The sequence below is a fragment of the Dryobates pubescens genome, chromosome 1, assembly GCF_014839835.1.
Source record: "Dryobates pubescens isolate bDryPub1 chromosome 1, bDryPub1.pri, whole genome shotgun sequence".
NCBI lineage: Eukaryota > Metazoa > Chordata > Aves > Piciformes > Picidae > Dryobates > Dryobates pubescens.
The window spans coordinates 45,378,403-45,398,517 of record NC_071612.1 but is presented as its reverse complement, the minus strand read 5'-3'; the positions used below and the strand labels follow the sequence as shown (position 1 = coordinate 45,398,517).

Sequence of the window (20,115 nt, the reverse complement as noted above, 5' to 3'; positions counted from 1 at the left end):
ACAAGGATGGGGCATGTTCCATCTGATGGCTTCTAGCACAGGAACTCCTTGCATAATTGTCACTGCATGCAAAGTGGTTTGAATGTTAGGGCTTTTCAGCAGCAGTGTGTGTGCTGATGAGGCAGTGCAGGAGCAACCAGCTGTGTTGTTAAGCACATCAGAAGAGGGAAAAAAAAAGTTTGAAATGATGATGTTGACTTCAATAGAAAGGTGAGAAAGACAAAATTAAAGTCTGACTTTGGAATGTATTTATTTTTAGGTTAGAAGGATATTGGTGGGACACTGGATGAGGTTGCCCAGGGAGGTTGTGTGGCCTTGAATGCCTCCCTGGGGGTGTTCAAGGCCAGGTTGGAAGATGCTTTGAGCAACCTGGTCTAGTGGGAGGTGTCCCTGCCCATGACAGGGAGGTGGAAATAGAAGATCTTCAAGATCCCCTCCAACCTAAACCATTCTATGATTCTTTAGATACAAACTCCTCTGTTTGGTCCTCTCCCTCTTAATTACTTTTAGGATTTTTTGAAGATTACTTTATTCACAGATTGCATTGGATTGGAAGTGACCCTCAAAGATCATCTTGATCAACCCCCCTGCAGGCAGCAGGGGCATCTCCAACTAGAGCAGGCTGACTAGGGACATATCAAGTCTGATCTTGAATGTCTTCAGGGGTGGGGCCTCAACCACATCCCTGGGCAACATGTCCCAGTGTTTCACCACTCTCATTGTGCAGATCTTCTTCCTGATATCCAACCTAAATCTCCCCTGTTCCAGTTTCAAACCATTGCCCCTTGTCCTGTCACTACAAGCCCTTCTAATCAGCCTCTTCCTAGCCTTCCTGTAGGGCCTTTTCAGCTCTAGGGTCTTCCTGGAGCCTTCTCCACTCCGAACAGCCCCGACTTTCTCAGCCTGTCTTCATAGGAGAGGTGCTTCAGCCCTCATCATCTTGGTGGCCCTCCTCTGAACCCTCTCCAGCAGGTTTGTGTCTCTTGCACTGGAGGCTCCAGAGCTGGACACAGCACTGCAGGTGAGGTCTCAGCAGAGCAGAGGCAGAATCAGCTGTCTCCACCTCTAGCCACATTGCTTTTGATGCAGCCCAGGCTACCATTTGTCTGCTGGGCTGCTAGTGTCCATTGCTGGCCCATGTCCAGCTTCTCACTCACCAGCACCCCCAAGTCCTTTTCTGCAGGGCTGCTTTCAATCTCATCATCCCCCAGTCTGGATTGATATTGAGGGTTGCCTTTTTTTCCCCTTTAAAATCTTTCTCTTCATGTATCATTTTTAGTTTGAATGAATGAATTAATGAGCACACTTTCAATGTGTGGGTCTAGTGCAGGCAAGAATAAGGGAAGGTTGGTCTTTGCAGATTATTCATGGCAGGGCCTGGGATGAGCCTCCCTGTTCTCAGCTTGTGCCTTGTGTGTGTTGTTTTCATACTGATTGTATAATTGCTGTTCTGTGTCTGGCTGCAGAAAGGCATATTTAGGTATAACATCAAAATGTTTGGCTTTAATCAGTGAGTAAAGTCTTTTTCAAGGAGTATTTTGGAGTACTTAATAGAAGCAGGTGAAAATAGCCTTAATTTTTGTGTCAATTTGTCTGGTGCTTTGAATAAAATCACTCATGAGCAGAAGGTTTTGTTTATTGGGTTGCTTTTAGTATGATTGGCAGTGGCTGCCATGGATTCACAGAGCTGCTGGGTTTTGTGTCGTTCTGGAGGATTTCTGCAGTGCTGTGTCCAGCTTTGGGGCCCCCAGCACAAGAGAGACATGGACCTGATGGAGTGTGACTCCAACACTGCTAGCATGCCCATACCTTGTGTGTGCAGAAGGGGTCAGTTTGGACATTCCTGCTTTGTGAAGAGGCTCTGAGGAGTTATCTGCTCTTTTTTCCTGTGTGTTGGGATGGTTCCCTGTGTGCTCTCCGTGCCAGCAGAATGTAGCCTCACAGCCCTGTGTTTATTTTACTCACAGGTGTAATCCCATTAGCTTCTAAATTTACTGTGGTCAAATTACAGGTATGAGGAAGGACAGCTCGTGTCTAATGGTCTTTTTGGGATCAGCCTGATGTGTGATAGATGGCTTTTCAGGAGGCTGTAAAATGACTCAGTCATGGCTTTCAAATGGAAACCAGCAGCTGAGTTTATGGGTGAGAGCTCTGCTGTCTAATGGTAGGGGTTTATAAAAGGGCAGTGAACAGTCACAGAATGTTAGGGACTGGAAGAGACCTCGAAAGACCATCCAGTCCAACCCCCCTGCCAGAGCAGGGTCAGCCAGGGCAGGTCACACAGAAATGTATCCAGGTGGGTTTTGAATACCTCCAGAGAGGGAGACTCCACAGCCTTCCTGGGCAGTCTATCCCAGAGTTCTGTCACCCTCACAGTGAAAAAAGATTTCCTCATGTTTGCATGGAACTTCTTATCCTCAGCTTCCACCCATTGCCCCTTGTCCTGTCGTTGGGCATCACCAAGAAGAGCCTGACTCCATCTTCCTGACACTGCTCTTCACATCTTTATAAACATGAATGAGGTCACCCCTCAGGCTCCTCTGCTCCAAGCTAAAGAGCCCCAGCTCCCTCAGCTTTTCCTCACAAGGGAGATGTTCCACTGCCTTCACCATCTTTGTGGCTCTGTACTGGACTCTTTCAAGCAGTTCCTTGAGGTCCTCCTTGACCTGAGAGTCCCAGAACTGGCCACGGTATCCAGATGTGGCCTCACCAGAGTAGAGTAGAGGAGGAGAGACTCTCTTGACCTACTAACCACACCCCTTGTAAGACCCCTCCCAGAATGGCATTGGCCTTCTTGGCCCCAAGAACACATTGATGGCTCATGGTCACCTTCCATCCACTAGGACCCTCAGGGAATTATCCCTGATAGAATCATGGATTCAGAGAATGGGTGGGGTTGCAAAGGACTTTAAAGAATGTCTGGTTCCAACCCCCTCCCAGGGGCAGGACACCTTCCACTAGAGCAGCTTGCTCAATGCCCCATCCATCCTGGCCTTGAACACCTCCAGGCAGGGGGCATCCACAACCTCCCTGGGCAACCTGTTCCAGTGTCTCACCACCCTCACTGTCAAGAATTTTTCCAATCTCGTCTCAATCTCCCCTCTTCCAGCACAAAACCATTGCCCCTCATCTTGTCACTGCAAGCCCTTGTCAAAAGTCGCTCTCCTGTAGCCCCATTTCAGATACTGGAAGGCTGCTCTAAGGTCTCCCTGAAACTTTCTCTTCTCCAGGCTAAACAACCCCAACTTTCTCAGACTGTCTTCATAGGAGAAATGCTTCTATCCCTTTGACCATTGTTGTGGCCTCCTCTGAACCTGGTCTCAGACTTCCATGTCCTCCTTGTGCTGGGAGCTCCAGAGCTGGACAGAGTGATGTAGGTGGGGTCAGATGAGACCTGCCCAATCTTTCAGCCTTTGAGCTCTGTTTGCAGTGGTCTGTTCCTGTAAATTCCCGGGTCTTGAACAGTGATGAGATTTCAGTATTACTCAGGGATGTCAGGGAAGTGAGGCTCTGCCTCCTGGCACAAAAACAAAACAAAAAACCCACCACAAACAAAAAAAACCCCAAAACCAAACAAGCAAGGCTGCCCTGAGCTATGTGTGTAGATTCACAGAATCATAGAGTGGTTTGGGTTGAAAGGGACCTTGGAGATCGTCCAGTTCCAAACCCCCTGCCATGGGCAGGGACACCTTTTGCTAAATCAGGTTGCTCAAGACCTCATCTAACCTGGCCTTGAACACCCAACCTTAGTGATACTGTGATACCTCCAGGAAGGGGACATCCAAAGATTCCTTGGGTTGTGGTTCTCTGAGTGGATAGACAAACACCTGGGAAGAAATTAATCATTCAGTATCAGTAAAGTGCATTTCATGGTGGTGTATTTCTGGGTGGACTTGAATCATTTGAATTGTTTTGCATGAGCTAAATCAGTGAAACTAAATTGAGAGCAGCCCTGCAGATGGGGCTTGCGGTGCTGGTGGGTGAGAAGCTGGACATGAGCCAGCAATGGGCCCAGAAGGCCAATGGCAACCTGGGCTGCATCAAAAGCAATGTCACCAGCAGATGGAGAGAGGTGATGCTGCCCCTCTGCTCTGTTGAGTCCTCACCTGCAGTGCTGTGTCCTGCTCTGGACCCCCCAACATGAGAAGGATATGGACCGGCTCCAGAGGAGGCCACGATGATGATCAGAGTTCTGGGACACCTCTGCTGTGGGAACAGGCTGAGAGAATTGGGGATGTTTGGCCTGGAAAGGAGAAGGCTCCAGGGAGACCTTGGAGCCTTATACCTGTGGTGATAGGACAAGGGGCAATGGTTTGAAAGTGGACAAGATGACCTTTGAAAGGTCCTTTCCAACCCAATGCAACCTCTGAAGCTGTGAAATTAGCTGTACACTTCCCTTTAACTTGATTTCTCACCAACCCCCCATGTCAGTTTAGTTGGTCCATCTTTGCTTTACTACCATATGTAGTTTCCCCCCAGTCTGGTGGCCATGTGCTGTTCCCTGTCACAACCTCTGCCCTCTTCCTTGAGCAGAACTAGAAGGCATAAAGTGTCTGAAAAGCCTGAAAAGCCAACAGATCATCTGAAAACATCTTTTTGCTCCTGAATGCTATCCCAGCATTATGTCAGCTCCTTGTTTTTCTACTTGAGTGAGCTCAGTGGCAGCAGAGCAGTCATTATTGTCAACAGCAAGGCTTTAGTGGTGCTGGGCAGTGTGGGCTGGAGTCCACTGGTGGAGAGAGCTGACAGCCTTGACAGCTCTGGATGCGCCTGTGCCAAGCTGCTTTCCTTCTTTTGAGGTTGGTTATATGCACTGCAGAATCTGATCTCCATGGCTTTCTGGATACCTTTTATGAATGTGAAGAAAGATTGAGAGAGCTGGGACTGTTCAGCTTGGAGAGGAGGTGACTGAAGGGGGATTGGTTTTGAGCTGGAAGAGGGGAGTTTTAGACTGGATATTAGGAAGAAGTTCTTGACAGTGAGGATGGTGAGACACTGGAACAGGTTGCCCAGGGAGGTTGTGGGTGCCCCCTCCCTGGAGGTGTTGAATGCCAGGCTGGATGAGGCCTTGAGCAACCTGGTCTAGTGGGGGTGTTCCTGCCCATGGAGAGGGGTTTGGAACTGGATGATCTTTGAGGATCCTTCCAACCCAAACCATTCTAGGATTCTGTAGTGCTCTGATTTAGGGAAGAAGGTGAGGTTTTGGCTCAACATTGCCAGCAGATGTTGGGAGGCTGTTGGGATTTCAGGGCTTGACTTTGTGCCTGCGCTCAATAAAGTGCCTGCTTTAAGTATTGAATCATGCAACCCTTTACTTTTGAAAAGACTTTTAAGATCACTGATACCAAGGCGGGGTGTTGAAGAAACTGCCTGCCTCCTTCAAGGGCTTGCAGATGCCGTGGAAGTGGTTTGAGGTCCTGGGGCTGCAGGTAGCACTGCTATTTTGTTTTTACAGGCAGCCTTGTTGTCAGATTGCTGGTTGCAGGTGCTTTCAGTGGAAGTGTCTTTTTTGTTCTAATGGCAGGTTGGTCCTTGCCCAGATAGCTTCCTCAAAAGATTTGTCCTGTAGCCAGACTGGGGCTTTGTGGTGGTGTTGGTGCAGCATTGTTTGCAGTGCATCTCAGGAGTGAGGCTGGAAGCATTTTACTGACTATTGGAGTGAGTCCAGAGGAGGCCACAAAGATGATCCAAGGACTGGAGCACCTCTGCTATGAGGACAGGCTGAGGGAGCTGGGGGGGTTCTGCCTGGAGAAGAGAAGACTCTGGGAGGACCTTTGAGCTGCCTTCTAGTACCTGAAGGGATCTTACAGGAAGGCTGCAGAGGGACTTTTCATTAGGGTATCTAGAGACAGGACAAGGGGGAATAGTTTGAAGCTGAGGCAGAGCAGGGTTAGACTGGATCTTAGGAAGAAGTTCTTCAGTATGAGGCTGGTGAGACTGTGGAACAGGTTGCCCAGGGAGGTTGAAGTCCCTTGTAGAATTAACTCGGAAATTAGCGGGTGGAATTCTCTGGCTGATGTTGCAGCTACAGTTGTCCACCTGACCTTACAAAGTATGGATCTGTGGTGCAGATTCTGATGCTTTGGCTCTTGCTCTGAAAGGGGAATTATGAGAATACTTGGAGCTGAGTGAAGCCAGTGTAATAAAAACTCATTCTGCTGTTAATGTTAGTTTGTGAGTTCATGAAGTGGTGAATACCTTCTGCCTCCTGGGGGCTATCAATAACAGGTACTGCTTCAGCTGGCATTCTGCTGTAGCTGGTTTCCACTGATGGAAATAATAGAATGGGTTGGGTTGGAAGGTGCCTCAAAGATCATCCAGTTCCAACCCTCCTGCCATAGGCAGGGTCACCTCCCACTAGACCAGGTCGCTCAAGGCTTCATCCAACCTGGCCTTTAACACCTCCAGGAAGGGGACATCCACAGCTTCCTTGGGAATCTGTTCCAGGATCTCAGCACCCTCACTGGAAAGCATTTCTTACTGATCTCCATTCTAAATCTGCCCTCTTCCAGCTCAAAGCCATTGTCCCTTGTCTTGTCACCACAAGCCCTTGTCAAATGTTCCTCCCCAACTCTCCTGTAACATCCTTCAGGTACTGGAAGGCTGCTCTAAGGTCTCCCTGGAGCCTTCTGTTCTCCAGGCAGAACAGCCCCAATGCTCTCAGCCTGTCCTCACAGAGATGGTTCTCCAGCTCTCTGATAATCTTTATAGCCTCCTCTGGGCCCACTCTTCAACAGTTGCATGTCCTTATACTGGGGGTACCAGAACTGGACACAGAGCTCAAGGTGGGGTCTCAGCAGAGCTGAGTAGAGATGTTTCAGAGGTTCTTTGCTGTGTGAGTTTTGTCCCAAGTCAGCCTAGATATTGAATACAAAGCATCTGCTCCCTGAATGCTTTGAATTCTTTCAAGACTTACTTTGTTTGGTTGTAGGTTTTCTTTATTTTTTGTCCTTTATTTTTTGTTTGTTTGTTTTGTTGTTGTTGTTTTTCAATTTGTTTTTGCTTCCTTGGGCTGTTTTTGGCTGTCACGTGTTGGTGTGCCTTGAACTGATCCTGTTTGAAGAAATACTTGGCCCAAAAGGGAGGAAAAAAAGTTGGGAAATGAATGGCAACCATACTGCAGTAAAACCAATGAAGATTTATGAGCAGGAAAACTTGGACTTGTGAATAGAAAGAGTCCTCTGCAGTCAGTGTGTCCTGGTAGTGTTTCGAAGCCTGGGAGTGCAAGAGGAAGGCTGGGGAGGTTTGCAGCATAAGGAGAAAGCAGCTCCATTAATGATGATGTCTTTGACAGCTCTACCCCCTGCCTTGGGCAGAGGGAAGGAGGAGGAGAGCAGAGGCGTGAAGCTTGTTGGAAAGCCTGTGATGCTATTCAGGAGGCCTCCTGGTGAGGGTTCAGTGCACAGCACTGCTGTCACCTCTCGTCATGCACCTTGACCCTCCATCCAGCAGAGTGTTTCAGCTCCCGCTTAATTGGCAGCGTGTGAGCATTCCCACGGGAGGTTTCTCACCGGCCTTTTGAAACAGAGTTGCTCTCATAAGCTCAGTGTGGTCTACCTTGATGTAGCTGTGACCTTTCCAAGGGTGGTTACATTCTGGGGACCGCTGGGCGAAGGGGCCGGAGCTGCAGGAGGAGCCTTGAGGAGGGTGTAGGAGCACTTGAGCCACACCTTTTGTCACGCAAGAGCAAAGGTTCCTGGTCACTCTGGAACAAAGGGATGCAAGCAGAGTTTTAATTTCAGGTATTTATGGCCAGTTTGGGTGAGGCCTTGTGCGAGTGTGACCAAGTCTTGCTGAGAGGTGTCCTTGCCCACGGCAGGGTGGTTGGAGTAGATGATCTGAGGTCCCTTCCAGCCTGAGCCGTTCTATGATTTGAGGATTTTGCTTTGGCTGTTTAAACAAAAGGTTTTGCTTTGAATGTTTTGGTTTCAAAATGTGCTACTTTGCAAGTATTTACAGGATCATTGAATCGTTTTGGTTGGAAAAGACCAAGATCCAACACCATCATGGCCACTAAACCATGTCCATGACTCCACAACCTCTCTGGTCAGCCTGCCCTGGGGCTCTGTCACCCTCACAGTGAGAAAGTTTCTCCTTCTGTTCCTTTGGAATCTCCTCTGATTCAGCTTGCACCCATTGCCCCTTGTCCTGTCACTGGACATCACTGAGCAGAGCCTGGCTAAGTCCTCCTGACACTGCCCTTCACATCTGGCAGGGCTTCCAATCCTTCTCAATCTCCCCCCTGTGGACACACACCAAAGTCATTTCCAGTCTTCCTGTCAGGTTCCTCTTAATTCACCAACTGGAGGTCAAGACAAAGGTTCAGGCCACTTCTGCTTTTGTTTGCTCACCTGCAGTAACCAAGCTGTCTGAGAGGCAGAGTGTCTGTGGACTCTCCAGGCTGCAATTCTGTAGCAAAAAAACAGAGGAGAAAAAGGCTGTGGTGTGACTTCAGACTTTAATCATCATTTATCCTCCCCTGAAGGCATGGGAGTTAATGATGATATAGATCTGTGTGGGTTTGTGTTCCTCTTGACTGAGCATTAGAAATAATTAGGGCTTGCGGGGTGGCTGGGCTGAGGGTGGAGATGAGCAGCAAGCACTTTGGAAAGTCTGCATGGGCTTCTTCCAAGCTTTGCTGGCAGAGGTACAGGGGATAAGTGTCTGCTTATGGGCTCTGAGGTTTCTTCTTTGGTCTTTGTGACCTACCTGGCCAGTGCTGAGGAGAAAGGAAGTAGGAATAAATGAGTTCTAGTATTTTGTTAGGCTTTTAAGTTGATGTGCTGAGCACAGGGACTTCTTCAGTGGAGAAAGATCTCTGTGACCCAAGGGCCACTGAGTACCTTTTAGGGTTATGCCTGTAGAGTATCTGCAGCATTTGGGCTACTCCAGGAGTGCCAGGCTAGCCAGGAGCTGACAATAAAGCTGCTGAAGTATGCCTTAACCTTATAGTTGGAGCCTTTCCTCATTTAACTCCTTTGGTGACCTGGTGAGACCTCACCTGGGGTACCATGTCCAGCTCCAGGGCTCCCAACAAGGGGGAGAGACAAGGACTGACTGTGGAGACAGGCTGAAAGAATGGGGGTTGCTCAGCCTGGAGAAAGAAAGGCTCCAGGAAGACCTTAGAGCTGCATTTCAATATCTGAAGAGGGCTACAGGAAGCTGGGGAAGGATGTTAGACAAGAGCTTGTAGTGACAGGATGAAGAACAGTAATTTGTAACTGGAGCAGGGGAGATTTAGGTTGGACATCAGGAGGAACTTCTGCACAATGAGGGTGATGATATACTGGAACAGATTGCCCAGGGATGTGGTTGAGACCCCAGTGCAATCTGTGAGTCTTTGGGTTGGTTAGTTAGTTATTACTCAAGGCCAAGTTCATGCTGGTGGCTGTCACAGGTTTGATGGGGAAGAACTGAGTCTGCTGCTCTGGAGAAGACCTCTGATCTCATCTCTTACTCTGCCTTGCTGGGGTTCAAACCAAAGAAAATTTCTGATGGATTTGGTTTTTGGTTGCTTGGGTTTTGTTTTTGGTTTGTTTGTTTGTTTTTTTATTCAGGTGCAAAAAAAGCTGCATCTCTTCCCAAGTAGCCATATGGTGAGTTAAGGAAGCATCTTGAAGAAACTCCTTGATTGAGAGGGTTCTCAAAGACAGGAACAGGCTGCCCAGGGAGGTGGTCAAGGCCCCATTCCTGGAGGTGTTTCAGTGAGACAGAGACTAGGTGCCGAGTGCCATAGCTTAGCACCAGCCTTGGCAGTTAGAGGATGGTTGGACTGGATGATCTGGAAAGGCTTTTCCAACCCAAACTGCTCTATGATCTGTATGGGATGGTAGTAACCCTTCTGTGAGCTCCCTGCTGGAATGGTTTCACTGCTCCCTGCTGTTTGCCTACTGGTTCTTTCCCAGCCTGCCTAATCTGCAGCTTCTGGGTGAGAGCCATGTCAGCAAAAATAACCATCCTGCTAGCCTGGAAGGTGGTGGGAAGGGAGGTGGTGCTGAGCCTGTATGGACTTTTGTACTGGGTCCATGTGCTGGTGGCCTCTCTGATGGGATGGGACAGATGCCTGAGAGTGTCCTGAAAGTGTTGTAGCACCACCACATCTGGTTGCTGGGACAGTGGAGAAGCCAACTCACTGGAGAAGGGATGATGGGGCTCTGGCCTGGTTTGAAGCTGGATTGGGGTGGTGTTGGGACCTGGCAATGGTGCAAGGACAGATGTGCTGGAAATGACAGGGTAGGGTGCTGATGGTGAGGATGGAGGTAGGTCACCTCTGGATGGAACAGAGGTAATTGGTGTTTGTGCCAGATGTGTGAGGGTTCACAACATAAAGCATTTCAGTCCCTGCAGGCACTTTGGAGTAACTGCTGAGTAAAGGCACCCCTCAGAGCAGATTGATGTAAGGCAGGCCTTCAGAAGATACTCAAGAAGCAACTATCTCTGCTGGGAGCCTCTCTGGTCTCCAGAGCAGTCCAAGGGACAGAATGAGCTCTAAGTCACATGCTACTTTTTTGTCTTCCTGGAGTGTGTATTGTGGGATGCTGTGCAGTACCTGTCCACAGATGTGTCCCATCCTCTCCTGGTTGATTTACTCTGTGCAGAATTCTCCTAAAGAAAGGGAGAAATGGAGTTCTCCATGGGACAGCAATGACAGAAGGCCAGTGGTCTCCTGGGGTGCATCAAGAAGAGCTTGGCGGGTCAAGGGAATTTCTCTTCCTTCTCTACTCTGCCCTACTGAGACCATAGCTGGAGTATGGTGTCCAGTTCTGGGCTCCTCAGTTCAAGAAAGGCAGGGAACTACTGGAGAGTGTCCAGTGGAGGCTACGAGGATGCTGAAGGGACTGGAACATCTGTGTTATGAGGAAAAGCTAAGAGACCTGGGGCTGTTTAGGCTGGGGATGAGAAGGCTGAGAGGAGATCTTGTGAATGTTTACAAATATCTGAAGGGTGGGGGGACAAGAAGAAGGGGCCAGGCTCTTTTCAGTGGTGTCCTGTGACAGAACAAGGGGCAATGAATGCACGCAGTGAACACAGGAAGTTCCGACTCAACATGAGGAGAAACTGCTTTATAGTGAAGGTGCTGGAACCCTGGGGAAGGCTACCCAGAGAGGTTGTGGAGTCTCCTTTGGACACTCTCAAGACCCATCTGGATGTGGTCCAGTGTGACCTGCCTTGGGTGATCCTGCTCTGGCAGGGGGCTTGGGTCAGTCTCCAGAGGTCCCTTCTAACTCCTGCCATTCTGTGATTCTTTTTGATCTGGAGATTTAGTACCCAGCTCTGCTGGCTGCCTCAGTAGTAAGAAGATTCCCAGTGCCTGGAGCTAGAGTTGGCTGGGTTGTGTCATCTCTTCAGAGGTAGAGCATTGTGCTGAAATTGAAGTTAATAACAGCAATTGAAAACTTGCTGTTGATAGGAGGATAATCCAATATTTAGCTGTGACAACTTCTTTGGAGGATCTGATCTTTGAATAAAAACACTTTTTTTTCCTGGTTTCTTCCTTAATTAGCATGTCAGGGAGAAGTTTGTGGCATCAAACACACCATCTAATTACATTCATTAGTAGCATCTCCAGGACAAGTTTTAATTAAGTTGTACCATGTAGATCAATACTTGGTTTGCATCTCTTGCAATTTAGGAGAGCAATAGATGGTTCTGCACAGTTTAATAAGAGAATCATGGAGTCATAGAATGGCTCAGGTTGGAAGGAACTTCAGAGTTCATCTACTCCAACATCCATGCCATGGGCAGGGGCATCTCTTGACTAGACTTGGTTGCTCAAGGCCTCATCCAGCCCCAGTGAGGAGGCATCCCAGCCTCCCAGGACAACCTGTTCCAGACTCTCAACACCCCTGTACTGAAGAACTTCTTCCTAAGATCCAGTCTCACTCTGCTTTCCCTCAGCTTCAAACCATTCCTCCTTGTTCTGTCTCTAGACACCCTGATGAAAAGTCCCACTCCAGCCTTCCTGTAGGATCCCTTCCAGTGTTGGCAGCTGTAAACTCCCCCTGGAGTCTTTTCTCCAGGCGAACAATCCCTGATCCCTCAGCTTATCCTCATAGCAGAGGTGCTCCAGCCCGTGGATCATCTTTGTGTCCTCCTCTGAGCTCTCTCCAACAGCTCTGTGTCCTCCTTATGCTGGCGACACCACGACTGGATGCAGTATTGGGTGTGAGGTCTCAGCAGAGCAGGGTAAAGGGGCAAAATCCCCTCTCTTGCCCTGCTGGCTGCACTTCACCTGGTGCAGCCCAGCACACAGCTACCTTCTGGGCTGCATGAGGGCACTGCTGGCTCATGGTGAGCTGCTCAGCACCCAACACCCCAAATCTTTCTTCAGGGCTCCTCTCAACCCACTTTACACTGAGCCTGGGTTGGTGCCTGGAGTTGGCCCCTTGGAAAAGGTCTTTAAGATTATCTGTGGTGACTGTGATAGAAAGGGTTTGAACAAACCTGCCCCTCTGGCAGTGGCACTCCTGTCTCTTGCTTTTTACAGCTGGATACAGCTATAAAAAGTGATCATCTCTGTGTGCTTTATTTTGAGGAATTTTGGAGTTCTATTCATCCCATAAAAAGAAAATACAGGATGGTGCAAGAGAGCTTGGTACGAGTACTTGACTTCAGCTGGAGCGTTATAAGGCACAGTGCAGGGCTCTACACCTAGCTTGGGGCAAACCACAATATCAGTCCAGGCTGAAGGATGATGAGATTGAGAACAGCTCTGCAGCGAATGACTTGGGGGTGCTGGTGGGTGAGAAGCTGGGCATGAGCCAGCAATGAGCACTTGCAGCTCAGAAAGCAAATGGCAGTCTGAGATGCATCCAAAGCAGCATGGGCAGCATATGGAGAGAGGTGATTCTGCCCCTCTGCTTCTGCTGAGACCACCTGAAGTGCTGTGTCCAGCTCTGGAGACCCCAACCGAACAGGGACATGGACCACCTGGAGCCGGTCCAGAGGAGGACCACCACGATGATCAGAGGACTGGAGGACCTCTCCTGTGGGGACAGGCTGAGGGAGCTGGGGTTCAGCTTGGAGAAGAGAAGACTCTGGGGAGGCATTAGAGCAGCCTTCCAGTACTTGAAGGGGGCTACAGGAATGCTGCAGGGGACTGTATGCAAAGTCCTGCAGTGATAGGATGAGAGGCAATGGTTTGAAATGAGAGAAGAGCAGCTTTAGACTGGATGTTAGGAACAAGTTCTGCACCATGAGGGTGGTAGAATTCATGACAGTCAAGGAAACTCTGCCTGTTGTTTCATTTTTGTATTGAAGGCCTGATTGTGTTGAAAACAGCATGGCGGGGGTTGGAATGGAGCAAGCGCTGTCTCTCTGAGTTGTGGTGCTAAGGGACATGCTTTGGTGCTGCCCTGGCAGTGCTGGGTTAATGGTTGGACTTGATGATCTTAAAGGTCTCTTCCAACCTGACCAAACCTCTGTTTCTGTGTTTCCTTAACAGCTGTTGTGTTGTTTTTTCTTCCTTTTTGCTCTTCTTTGCAGTGAATTTACTGGACTCGCGCACGGTAATGGGGGATCTGGGCTGGGTTGCCTACCCAAAAAACGGGGTAAGTCTCTGTTGTTGTTTGCTTCCTCTCATAAATTATCCTGATTGTTTCCATTTGCAAAGCAGACAACTGGGCTTATAAACTCCCTGGAGTGATTTGTCAGCAGTGGAAGGGAAAACAAAATAAAACAAAACAAAAAACCAAGCTATGACTGGAAAAATGCAGAAGTGTGGCTAGGGGATTGATTTATTTATGCAGCAGAGTCAACCACAAGGATTAAAACCCCCATAATCATGAGTCAGCCCCCTGCACTACTCCCCTCACCAAAAGAATCCATGAGGATATTGTCGTTATTCTTTCTTTATTTAATAATTATAAATCCCTGCTCTGTCCTGGAGCCCCTGGGGTAATTTTACAGCACAGTTTTCTAGAAGCTTTCTTCTGAAAGGCAGGGCCTGGGACACTGATGTTGGCTTGGAAAGAGGAGGGGTGCTGAGAAATGCTTCTGAGGCTTGTGATAAAAGTCTGGGAGCTGATAACTCAGCTCCTGGTCCGGTGTTTTAATCACCTTGAAGAGCTTCTGCCTCCTACTACCATCACTTATGTTGGAAACCGAGATAACCTGGCCTCCTAATTTGATGCCTGAAGTAAGTTCTGGAGTATAAATGGATTAATGGAGAGGAGAAGGCTCCAGAGAAGCCACAAAGATGATCCAAGGGCTGGAGCACCTCTACTTTGCAGACCGTCTGAGGGAGCTGGGGTTGTCCAGCCTCAAGAGAGGGCTCTAAGGGGACCTTAGAGCTGCCTGCCAATACCTGAAGGGATCCTACAGTAAGGCTGGAGAGGGACTTTTCATCAGGGTGTCTGGAGACAGAAAAGGGGGAATAGTTTGAAGCTGAGGGAGAGCAGGGTTAAACTGGATCTTCAGTATTAGGGTGGTGAGTCTGGCACAGGTTGCCCAGGGAGGTTGTGGATGCCTCTTCCCTGGAGGTGTTTGAGCCCAGGCTGGACAGGACCTTGAGCAGCCTGGTCTAGTGGAAGGTGTCCCTGCCTCATGGCAGAGGGGCTGTACCTAGATGATCTTTAAGGTCCCTTCCAACCCAAACCAGCCTACAAATTCGTTCTGTGACCACTGATATCATAATCACTGGGTCTGAGGAGTTGAGAAGACTTTGGAGTCTGCGTATGCAGATGAGTAAATGAAAAACTAAAGGTCCTCTACGTAAGCCTCAGCTGTCTTTCAATTATTTAGAGAGACCTTTCTATATTTACAAGCTCAGTAATTTCCAAACAGCACCTGGAAGTGCACTCATGAATGCCAAATTAATTGTTACTGACTCAATAGCAACACTTCCCCCCCCCCTCCTCCCCCCCTTTAAATTAACTTCTAGAAATAAAAAGTCTATCAGGCAGAAAGCTTTTGGAGTTCCAGAAATCTTCTTTGGTTTTCATGGGACATCATCAAATTTCAGGAGCTTGGTCCAGTTGTCTCCTTTTTGTTTTTTTCTTCTTTTTTTTTTTTTTTTTGTGTTTTGGCTTAATGTATTTGCAGTATTTTACAAGTGCTGAAAAATATCTTTGCGGGCTCCCTTCTCTCAGCTCTGCTGCAGTCACACTCTGTTTGCTTAATTGTTGTTATTTTGCTTTTTAAAATGGGCTGTACTTTATAAATATGATAAATAGCACTCACTTGAGGATTTAAATCTGCAAGAGGAGTGAGGTTTAATTGCAAGTGGAGACGTGCAAGCTGGGTTTTGTGGCATTCTCTTCCAAATTTGTTATCTCAATGTTTTTTGTGGGAGGCTTTCGGAAGGTCCATGTATCTGGGCTCAGTTTTGGGGCCTTCACTTCAAGCAGGATGTTGAGGTGCTGGAGCAGGTCCTCTACCACATCCCTGGGCAACCTGTTCCAGTGTTTCACCACTTTCATTGTGAAGAAATTTCTCCTGATGTCCGACCAAAGCCTAGCCTGCCTCAGTTTCAGACCTTTTGTCCACTGCTCAACACTGCACGCCAGCTCATCTTGTCAACAGTGGGTTTTAAGGGAAGGCAGAGATGCTCTTGAGCCAAGGGGTGTCTCTGCAGAGCTTTATCTAGCTAGGTGGTGGTGTCCTCGCTGTCCTCAATTTCCCCCATGGAAACAGAAGGTAAAGAAAGCTCCCCCTTTGCTTCACAGGCAAGTATTGAATGACCAATGGAAAGGAAATGATGTGACTGAAATGACCTGTGGGCAAGCAGGGATTGAAAGGGTGTCTCCTGGACTGAAGAGCCAGCTGTTGTTCAGGAGGAGATTCTTTCTTCTTTCTGCTGCTTTGCTCTGAATTGTGGTAGCTTGCCTTCCTGGCTGCCCCAGGAGGCCTTCCCTGGCTGTGCAGGCTGAGCAGCTTGCAGCAGTTGTACAGTCAGCTCTTCAACCTGCACTTAGCTCTGTTAGAGCATGAGCCAAGCCCTGGAGGTCCACATGGCCACAGAGTTCAGAGGAACGTCTGTCTCCATGCCAGTGGAGCATGGTCAGCATAGAAATGGCCCTTTTGCAGCCTGTTGATGTTACAGGTGATTGGAGGAGAGGAAATGCTCTCAAGTTGCACCAGGGCTTGGATCTTTCAGGAGCAACTTCTGCACTGCAAGGGTTCTCAAAGCCTGGAAGAGGCTTCCCAAGGAGCTGGTTGAATCTGCATCCCTGAAGTGTTTCAAAGAGGCAGAGATGTGGTGCTGAGGGCTGTGGTTTAGCACCAGCCTTGGCAGAGTTAGAGAATGGTTGGACTGGGTGACTCATAGAATCAGTGCTATAACAGCACTGACTGACTTGTTTCAGGCTCTCCCTCCTCTCAGGGTTTATTTTAAAACTCCTTTCTTTATACCTTAGAAATGCTCTTTCTCCATCCAAATTGAAGCACCACACACCTGCTTTGCTTTTGTGTAATGGGTCCTCTCCCATCTTCTCCTCATCAAATATACTCATAGAGTGGTTTGACTTGGAAGAGACCTTGAAGATCATCCAGTTCCAACCCCTTGCCATGGGCAGGGACACCACCCAGTAGACCAGGTTTCTCAAGGCCTTGTCCAACCTGGCCTTGAGCTAGAAGAGGGGAGACTGAGACTGGAGATTAGGAAGAAATTCTTTCCAGGGAGGGTGGTGAGACACTGGAACAGGTTGCCCAGGGAGGTTGTGGATGCCCCCTCCCTGGAGATGTTCAAGGCCAGGTTGTAACGGGGCCTTGAGCAACCTGGGCTAGTGGGAGGTATCCCCGCCCATGGCAGTGGGCTTGGAACTGAATGATCTTTAAGCCCCCATCTGACCCAAACTATTCTATTAATCTATGAATAGCAGGAGGGAAGTCAGTTGCCCCTGCTTTTGCTGGTTACTAAGGCCAAATATTGAAAGCTGGGGGGTAAATTCACCCGGATTGATCCTGCGAGTTGCTTCTCTTTTATGTAGGACAGCAGAGGGTTTGATGTTTGTAATTTTTTATCATTTTATTTTTGTGAGCAGTGTTTCTGTTTCTCTTTCTTTTGAGAACAGGTACCCTAGGGTGCCTCTTTTGAAGTTAAAAATAACAGTGGGTTAGATTACTCAGTAAGGCTGTGAATAGATTTATGTTGCTCTCTGTCCATCTTAATTCAGATAGAGATTTTTATCCAGGAATCCTGCAATTGAAGGCAGGCTGCTTGCTTTTTTTTTCCTCCTCTTTTGCCCTCAGGGACAGAAATAAAATAAAAATAAAATAAAGGGAGAGGGATAGCTGGTAGTGAAAGGAGAAGGAAGATTCTTGGCACCAGTGAGCTGTGTCATGTAGCTATGATTATAATTGGCATTTTCAGGGCAGTGCTTTTGGCAGCCTGTGTGGATTTTGCTTGCCTTTTCCTTTCTTTTATTTTTTGTGGGCTTGGTTTTGTTTGGGGTTGGTGGTGTTGGTATTTTTTGCTGCTGCTTGGCTGTGACCAGTGGAGAAGAGGAATCAGGGGGATGTGTTGTTGTGGATTAATCCTAGCACTCTGCAGCTGCTTTTTCACTTACTCCAAGTGGGATGGGAGGATCGGAAGGGGAAGAAAACTCCTGGGTTGAGATGAAGACAGATTGGTAGATAAAAGGCAAAGCTGCATGTGCCAAGAAAGCCTTGACAAGACAAGGAGCAATGGACACAAACTGGGACACAGGGGGTTCCAGCTCACCATGAGGAAAATGTCTTTACTTGTCCTCTCAGCTAGGTACCTGTAGGTTGTCCACTGATACTAATCAAGACTTTCCTGGGAGCAACATCTGGCCAGAGATGGCCCTTATAAAAGGAGATCTAATATGCCTGGAGTACCCTTAGGAGCCGTTAAATAAATTTAGATTCATAGAATGGTTAGGGTTGAAAGGGGTCTCAAAGATCATCCAGCTCCAATCTCCTGCCATGGGCAGGGACACCAGCCATTAGACCAGGTTGCTCAAGACTTCAGCCAACCTGGCTCCAGAGAGGGAGGATCCATAGCCTCTCTGGGCATCCTGGTCCAGTGTCTCACTGGAAAGAATTTCTTCCTAATCTCCAGTCTCAGTCTCCCCTCTTCCAGCTCAAAACCATTGCCCCTCATACTGTCACTACAAGCCCTTGCCAGAAGTCCCTCCCCAGCTCTACTGTAGCCCCCTTTCAGGTACTGCAAGGCTGCTCTAAGGTCTCCCTGGTGCCCTTTTTTCTCCAGGCTGAACAACCCCACCTTTCCCAGCCTGTCCCAATTACTCCATACTGGTAAGGTTAAGAATAGAGCAAATTTTTCTCTCAGCTAGAGCAGTATCACTGCAATAATATCTTCCTGTCCTGGGGTGGAAAATCCAGCACAGAAAAAATAATCGAAAGCAGTCCTCCATATCTCATGTTGCAAATACAGCTGTCAGCATTAGGTTCCTCCTCACAGGCTCTTTGGGCAAGCAATTATCTCCTGTCATGCTTAAAAGTCTTTTTTTTTGTGTGTGTGTGTCTCTAGTGTCTAAGAATTACGTTTGGGGATAAAAGAGCTTTGAAGAGCTTTCTCTTCTAAACCCATTGTTTTCCCTCTTGCTTTGCTGCCAGTTGCAGCACTGTTGGTAGTAAGGGTGTGCTGAAAACAGGGAAGTGTGGCGCTGTCCTGGAGAGCCTGCAGTTCTGCAGAGTGCAATGTGGCCATTGCAGCAGGAGTGTGCAGCAGCCTGGGGTTTATATAACATGCATCAGGCTTTTTTAGCTGATGTGGGTGAAATTTTGTACTGTACAACTTGCTGCTTCCTCTGCTAGATCTCTCTAGAAGAGGAACACCATCACCTCCTTAGGTAGCCTGTTCCAATGTCTGAGAGCTTTTCAGTGAAGAAATTCTTCCTAGTAACCAGCCTGAACTTCCCTTGGAGCAACTTGAGGCCATTGCCAGTTGTTATGTGGTCAAACAGAGGGATGCCTACCTCACTCCAACCTCCTTTCAGGGAGTTGTAAAGATCTTTTCTCAGCCTCCTCCATGTCCTTCGTATGCTGGGGGCACCAGAACTGGATGCAGTACTCCAGGTAGGGTCTCAGGAGAGCACATAATGACAAATGAAGTGTTGATCTACTGGAGGTTAGGGAGGCTCTGCAGAGGGATCTAGGCAGACTGGATGGATGGGCTAAGGGTAATTGGAAGAGTTCCAATAAGGGCAGATGCTGGGTTCTGCACTTTGGCCACAGCAACCCCTATCAGCACTACAGGCTTTGGGCAGTGTTCAGCAGAGAACTGAGCATGTTCATTGATAGCCACCTGATTTGAGCTAGTGTGTGGCCACCAGCATCTGGGTCTGGATCAGCAATAGCGTTGCCAGCAGGACCAGAGAAGGGACCCCAAGTGCTGAGTTTAGTGGCCTTCCAGTACCTGAAGGGGACTACAAGAGGGCTGCAGAGGGACTGTTTCCAAAGGTCTGCAGTGACAGGATGAGGGGCGATGGTTTGAAATGAGAGAAGATTTAGATTGGCTCTTAGGAGCAAGTTTTACACCATGAAGGTGGTGGAGCACTGCAACAGGTTGCCCAGGGCGGGAGCTGAGGCCCCATGCCTGGAGATACTCAAGGTCACGCCAGACAAGACTGAGCAACCTGATCTAGTGGAGGATGTCCCTGCTGACTGCAGGGAAGTTGTACTGGATGGCTTTTGGAGGGGTCTTCCAACCCAAACCATTCTGTGATTCTATGAAAAAAAATACTAATCTAAACCCTCACAGAACTGAAGCCTGCTCCAGGCCATGGGGAGCTGTGAGCATGTGGGAGACAGCAGTTGCTTCTCCCATCTATAGATGGGAAATCACTGTTCCTCCTTTCTGCTTCGAGGTGGTTGACTACAAACACACCAAGCATGTGGCAGTGATTTAGAGTTAGGAGTGAATGACATGTTAATTTGTTCCTCACCTACCCCTCCATGGGCTTAGGGATCTTAATAAGGGAGATCTGGATCATGGATTCACCTTGGATCATGGCTGATTTGACAGGTAGCTATAGTGGAGGCAGGATCAGGCCTTAGGGTTGGTGGGAAACAAGCCCCCCTGCCTCCACATGAGTGGGGGCTGCGCATCAGCATGGTGATGGAGGAGGAGGACAAGAAATTGCCTGCTGAGCTGGGCAGCTCTGGGGCAGCTCCCAGGAGACTGGTGGT

The 20,115-nt window shown here is 48.5% G+C and overlaps 1 protein-coding gene across 9 annotated transcripts in view; it reads left to right on the top strand.

The window, feature by feature from the left end:
* Positions 1 to 20,115, top strand: part of EPHA5 (EPH receptor A5) — a 218,403-nt gene that overhangs the window by 3,947 nt on the left and 194,341 nt on the right. For all 9 annotated transcript variants that reach the window (XM_054164860.1, XM_054164854.1, XM_054164841.1 and 6 more), the window contains exon 2: positions 13,486 to 13,550. In XM_054164860.1, coding sequence (XP_054020835.1) covers positions 13,486 to 13,550 — 65 coding nt within the window. The remainder of the gene's footprint in view (positions 1 to 13,485; positions 13,551 to 20,115) is intronic.